Raw genomic sequence first — 7500 nt, 5'->3', positions numbered from 1 at the left:
CTTACTCTCTCTCTCTCTCCTTCTCTATCTTACTCTCTCTCTCTCTCTCCTTCTCTATCTTTCTCTCTCTCCTTCTCTATCTTACTCTCTCTCTCTTTTATCTTACTCTCTCTCCTTCTTTATCTTACTCTCTCTCTTTCTTTATCTTACTCTCTCTCTCTCTCCTTCTTTATCTTACTCTCTCTCTCTCTCCTTCTCTATCTTACTCTCTCTCTCCTTTATCTTACTCTCTCTCTCTCCTTCTCTATTTTACTCTCTCTCTCCTTTATCTTACTCTCTCTCTCCTTCTCTATCTTACTCTCTCTTTCTCTCTCTCCTTCTTTATCTTACTCTCTCTCTCTTTCTCTCTCTCTCCTTCTTTATCTTACTCTCTCTCTCTCTCTCTCTGTCTCTCTGTTCTGCTGCAGAACATTTAACACGAACCTGTCAGCATTTGCGCGCCCCCCCCCCCCCCCCCCCCCCCCCGAAGTGTTTTTCGTATTTTGCTCGGTGCGGCAGTTTCATCTCCGTATTAACACAGCACAGTGCAATGAGCCATAGTGCCAAAAGACACTGGACTACAGTCTTATTACATAAGCAGTACAGGTACAACCCTCGGGCTGCGCTGTTGTACTGTACTGAAAGAATGGGTCAGGGCGGCGGGATGAAGCGTATACCCAAAGCTGATTGTTTTCCTACGACGGCATGTCCTGCGATGTCCTGCGGTGTCCTGCGGTGTCCTGCGGTGTCCTGTGGTGTCCTGCGATGTCCTGCGATGTCCTGCGATGTTTATGTCTCTGACTCCGCAGTCAGGGATTATTATCATCTTTCACCAAATAAATGATCAATCATACTTTTAAATAGTGGCTTTTAATTCTGTGATACAAGTTAGTTTCTGTTTGTGTGTGTGTGTGTGTGTGTGTGTGTGTGTGTGTGTGTGTGTGTGTGTGTAGGTGCTGCCACGTCAGACCTGCGGCTTATTCACACACACCATCTTCTACAAGGAATATCCTGGAGGCCCAAAAGAGCTGGACAAGAGTATTAAAGGAGGAGAGCTTTTCCTGACCGTCCTATTGAACCCCGTGAGTCCACACACACACACACACACACACACACAGAGCTCAGACACTGTTTTTCCAAAGCCACGCTCTGTTCACTCTGTTTGAGAGTTTGTCCAAAATCAGGGAGAAAATCTGACATAGTGCATGATGATCTCCCACAATGCACCATAACGGGTTCAAACAACGTTTCTATGCGTGCGTGTATGTATGTAGGGAATAGCGGGTGGAGCAGATTCGTAGATTTTCACGGCTACTTAGCAGCTAAGATTGAGCGGTGGTGGGCGGAGACTGGGCGGGGCCACTGTGTGGCATTTCACAGGTCGCAACACGTCGAGGGCTTTGTCGTTTTTTCCAGGTGGAGCCAAAACCCCACGCTAATCACGTCACTGAGAACTGGAAAGTGCAAGCTCCATGTAGGCGATACAAGGTACCCGACACGCCGACTGTAAAGGCGCACGGAGAACGCGTGGAACCAGGGTGCGGGAGTCTTCGGAGAGTTTAGAGTCCAGCTATCCAGCTAGTTTGTGCCCGTGGTGGGGATGTATAATGCGTCAGCATGCGTCGAGCTTATCTGAATAAGCACGGCATCCCTCCCGCTGTTGTCTCATGACAAGAAGAGAGACACAAAGTGGAGACGAGTGAATAGTGCGAGAGACGGGAATAAAGTCGAGCGTGTTCTTTCGTTCTTTCTTTATTTATTTAAATCGTCCCCCTCTCGGCGATGTCCTGCCGCGCCACTCGGGCTCCAGCGCTAAACTTAGCTTCAGTCTGCCGCTGCCAGAACCAGCTGTGTGTCTCTTATTAAATTACACATCTACAAATATTAATAAACATCATCACAGTGGGAGCTTTCATCTGTCTTGCTCTCTCTTTCTATCCAGCTCTCATTCTCTCTCTCTGGGGTGCATGTCAGTGTTTTTATAGATTAATTTTCCCAGCATGCTCTTTTTCTCCCATCATGCATTCCTGGGCTCCCCCGCTGCGACTCTGTGCGCTCGAATCAGCTGCAACATTAAAAACATGAGCCTGGCTCTGTGTGTGTGTGTGTGTGTGTGTACAGAACATGCAATATATAGCAGTAAGTTGTTTGGTCATGTATTTATATGAACGTGCGTTACCGTAGCAACAAGACGTGTCGAGTATTGTTAGCGTAATAACTAAGTAACTAACAATTTTATATCTAAAGAAGAAGAAGTAATAAGAGTGTCAGATAGCTCTGGCCACGACCTTTATCATTTTAAAAGGTGCACCGTGATTGGCTCTTCGCACTTCCGCGAGCCAGTTTTTTAGGGGAATACAAACTTTTGAACAGAGTGACACAATATTCCTGGTGATGTAACGATACACCAAATCCAAAAGTCGATACAATATGATACAGCCGTGAAACTAGACCCTAAAAGTTGGATTACAAGTTCACCATTTCCGCTTTGTTGTTGCGAGACTAGCCCAGTTTAGCCTTAAAAAAACGCAACCCTGGCAACCCTGCTGGTGTGACTCAAGGGGGCGTGTCTGAAGCACGAAAGCGCCTCATTTGGTATTCTGCTGTTAGCTAGTAGCTAGCTCTCTGTGTTCTCCTTTTCGAATATGAACTTCACAATCGCTGTGGTGAATTTTTTTATGTTGTGATAGAGAGACGAAGAGAGAGAGGGAGTTATTAGCACTGACTAGCATGCTAGAATATCGGCTCATGAAAAAGCTAGGAGGACGTGTGGCCGTGATGAGGTTTAAATGTTTATTACACGTCACGTTACATAACCGTGACGTGTAGCCTAGCCGTCTGTTGAACGTACCGGCGTATCGGATATGTTTGGCTAACTTTAGCAAGGGAGTAGCTTTATTTCTTGTGAAACCTACTGAGGTGTACACACATAATCAGTATAACTACGCGACTGCGTGCGCGATCTTGCTTTCACACGACAGTTTTATCACACACGAAAATCGATATCGAGTAACTGACATCTCAGACCCGATATTCAGTGCCAAAATTTGCGATATGCGACTTATGGAGGTTTTTTTTTTGTGTGCTTTTGTTGCGGAAAACGACTCGAATAGGCGAAATCGTGAAGAAAAAAAAACGCGCGTGATCGTCTTTCGCAGTGATGTTTGTCGGTAAAATGGGACCTCGACGCGTCTTGGCTGCGGAGGTCGTTTCGGGGGGGGGGGGGGGGGGGGGATCGTGGTTATACTAACTATCAGGACTCTTGGAATGCTGCTCGACCAATCAAATTAGTAGACCAGATCTAACTGTTGTGTAATCGATCTGTTAGTCAGATTATTAACCGGACATTAGGGTGCACGTTAAGGGAGCTAATATGAGCTCAGCACTGTGCATTAGAGAGTCGAGAGAGAGAGAGAGAGAGAGAGAGAGAGAATGTTAAGACATAATAAGAAAGAAAGAAAGGATGATCTACAATTTCAGTCAAAAAATTTGAACACCCTAAATTTCACCATTGTTGATTAATTTCCCGGTTTGTTTAGTTTTTGTTGGCTAGCCAAGGAAAAGCTATAAATGAATCAGGAACGCTTATGATTACATGGTTAATGATCTGAGAAATGTCAGCGGACTGAAACTTTTCAGCGCTCTAATTGGGCGCTTTATTTCCCACATGTTTATGCTGTACGACTACTCCGAGCGCCGTCGGAGTCTTTTATCTATAGGCATAACGGCTTTACGCTCCGAGTGCTCCCGCCGTTAATAAAGCATTCGTTTAGAGTCCCGTTAGGCTCTCGGATCGAGCCGTTCTAATAAGTTCCACCTAGACTAACTTTTCCTTATTTAATTGCTACGGTAGCATTTTTTTGGTTCGGTCTGTGGCGGTAATCGGGTCGTATACACAGTTGGGGACTTCAGGTCCGATGTTTGCACAGGGTTTTTCGCTCCTAGCCGTAATTATCACATTAATCACTGCACGTTTGGTTTCATTTAGTAAAATGGCTACTGCGCTTCTGTATTAGCGGTGGTGAACAGTGGACCAGTTCGACAAACAGACTTCATGTAAAAAACATGATTCTTTTACCTTCACTCTATCGGTTGTGACGCAGATGAGGACGGGTTCCCTTCTGAGTCGGGTTCCTCTCAAGGTTTCTTCCTCATATCATCTCAGGGAGTTTTTCCCTCACCACCGTCACCACCGGCTCGCTCAATAAAGCTGCTTTGAGACAACGTCCATTGTTAAAAGCGCTACACAAATAAAACTGAATTGAATTATTAAGAAGGTAATAAAATAGCACTTGATGCGGCATGTCCTCTTCTTTGGAATCGTATTTATTTCTCTACGTCACGCTCTGACAGTGACTTGTGTTCTCATTAAGTGCATGGTTCTCATTCACGCTGTCTGAGACCCGAAGTCACTCCGCGTTTTCATCTGTACTAATGAGCGCTGCTGTTTTTTTTAGCGATATTCTTTCTGCTTCTGCCTCCATAAATCTTCCACTTTTGAGTGGTTTTCGATCTGCGAAGAGTCTGAGTTGCTAAGGTTGAGGGCTCGATGTCAATTCTGCGCTCTCCTAATGGTGGCTGTTACACACAGCATGTGTGTGATTCCTCTCAACAATTAGCCTTTTGTGTTGGAGCTGATGTGTTAGTGCAAGCTGAAGAAGAAATTCTCTTAATAAACTCACAGGAACCAAGGGCGTATATATACTACTATATATACCACTCCATATATATATATATATATATATATATATATATATATATATACACACACACATCACTCTATATATTCCATTGTATATATGCCGCTCTATATATACCACTCTCTCTCTCTCTTTCTCTCTCTCTCTCTCTCTCTCTCTCTCTCTCTCTCTCTCTCTCTCTATATATATATATATATATATATATATATATATATATATATATACACACACACACACACATATACATCACTATATATTCCACTCTATATATACTGCTCTACATATATATATATATATATATATATATATATATATATATATATATATATATATATATATACCACTCTATATATATATATACCGCTCTATATATACCACTCTATATACACCACTCTATATACACCGCTCTATATATACCGCTATATATATACCACTCTATATACACCGCTCTATATATATCGCTCTATATACACCACTCTATATACACCACTCTATATACACCGCTCTATATATACCGCTCTATATACACTGCTCTATATATACCACTCTATATACACCACTCTATATACACCGCTCTATATATACCACTCTATATATACCACTCTATATATACCGCTCTATATACTGCTATATATATATAGCACTCTATATGTACTAATCCAAAACTGTATTTATTGGCAAATGCTGCCAATAAAATACTTACATTTTAAACTTTTTACTGTATATAAGCCATAAAATCCTAATTCTATTTTGTTATACAGAGATAATTAAATAAATATGTATCATTTTTTATTTTTAGTATTGCTTTAAGTATGAAAATAAATAAAATCAACCACTTGAATCATGCTAGACATTATTATGTAATATATATTATAATTTAATTTTTAAAAAGTGTATATATATATATATATATATATGTATATATACATCAGAATTTGTTTAATAAATGTAATTTAATGAACAATTATGCACATTTGTTCAAGCTTGTTGTTTCCATTTTGTTTGTTGTAAAGAACTGTAGTTTTACTAGACTTTACTTTGATTTATTTGGATTAATGAGCTCTGGCATTGGGAGTCCCATTGGTAGGGCATCACAGGTCATACTCCACCCACCACCACATTAACAATTACTCAGTGATTGGCTTCCACGATAGGCAGCCAGCCAATCAATACCAGCCTTCTCCCTCAGGCTGGAAGTCCGCCGAATGAACCATTAGTCAAGCGTAACAAACTGGAGAGAGAGAGAGGGAGAGAGAGTAGGGGTGGGGGGGGGGAGTTGGAAAGACAGCAAGAGAGACAAAGAAGGTCAGATGATGATGGTGGTGGTGATGATTTTGATGATGGTGGTGGTGATGATGGTGGTGGTGGTGTTGATGACTATGATGATGATGATGATAGAGGTGTTTATGATTATGATGGTGATGATAATGGTGGTGATGATGATGGTGGTGGTGATGATTATGATGATGGTGGTGGTGATGATGATGATGATGCTGATGGAGGTGTTGATGATTATGATGATGATGGTGGTGGTGGTGGTGATGATTATGATGATGATGGTGGAGGTGTTGATGATTATGATGATGATGCTGATGGAGGTGTTGATGGTTATGATGATGTTGGTGGTGGTGGTGGTGTTGATGGTTATGATGATGTTGGTGGTGGTGGTGGTGTTGATGGTTATGATGATGGTGGTGGTGTTGGTGTTGATGGTTATAATGATGTTGGTGGTGGTGGTGGTGATGACTATGATGATGATGCTGATGGAGGTGTTGATGATTATGATGATGATGGTGGTGTTGATGATTATGATGATGATGATGCTGATGGAGGTGTTGATGGTTATGATGATGATGGTGGAGGTGTTGATGATTATGATGATGATGCTGATGGTGGTGTTGATGATTATGATGATGATGGTGGTGGTGTTGATGATTATGATGATGATGATGCTGATGGAGGTGTTGATGATTATGATGATGATGGTGGTGGTGTTGATGATTATGATGATGTTGGTGGTGGTGGTGGTGTTGATGGTTATGATGATGGTGGTGGTGGTGGTGTTGATGGTTATGATGATGATGCTGATGGAGGTGATGATGATGATGATGATGATGATGGTGGTGGTGTTGATGATTATGATGATGATGATGCTGATGGAGGTGTTGATGATTATGATGATGATGGTGGTGGTGTTGATGATTATGATGATGTTGGTGGTGGTGGTGGTGATGATGACTATGATGATGATGCTGATGGAGGTGTTGATGACTATGATGATGATGCTGATGGAGGTGTTGATGATTATGATGATGATGATGCTGATGGAGGTGTTGATGATTATGATGATGATGCTGATGGAGGTGTTGATGATTATGATGATGATGGTGGTGGTGTTGATGATTATGATGATGATGATGCTGATGGAGGTGTTGATGATTATGATGATGATGATGCTGATGGAGGTGTTGATGATTATGATGATGATGGTGGTGGTGTTGATGATTATGATGATGCTGATGCTGATGGAGGTGTTGATGATTATGATGATGATGGTGGTGGTGTTGATGATTATGATGATGATGATGCTGATGGAGGTGTTGATGATTATGATGATGCTGATGGAGGTGTTGATGATTATGATGATGATGGTGGTGGTGTTGATGATTATGATGATGATGATGCTGATGGAGGTGTTGATGATTATGATTATGATGGTGGTGGTGTTGATGAGTATGATGATGGTGTTGGTGTTGATGGTTATGATGATGGTGGAGGTGTTGATGATTATGATGATGATGCTGATGGTGGTGTTGATTAT

The 7500-nt window shown here is 41.8% G+C and overlaps 1 protein-coding gene across 1 annotated transcript in view; it reads left to right on the top strand.

Annotated features, from left to right (window-relative positions):
* The window catches only part of ndst3 (N-deacetylase/N-sulfotransferase (heparan glucosaminyl) 3), an 82143-nt gene that overhangs the window by 52325 nt on the left and 22318 nt on the right, over positions 1-7500 (top strand). The window contains exon 8 of the mRNA XM_047152387.2: positions 933-1061. Coding sequence (XP_047008343.1) covers positions 933-1061 — 129 coding nt within the window. The remainder of the gene's footprint in view (positions 1-932; positions 1062-7500) is intronic.

Source organism: Ictalurus punctatus, chromosome 29 (assembly GCF_001660625.3).
Source record: "Ictalurus punctatus breed USDA103 chromosome 29, Coco_2.0, whole genome shotgun sequence".
NCBI lineage: Eukaryota > Metazoa > Chordata > Actinopteri > Siluriformes > Ictaluridae > Ictalurus > Ictalurus punctatus.
This window is presented reverse-complemented; position numbering and strand designations above follow the sequence as displayed.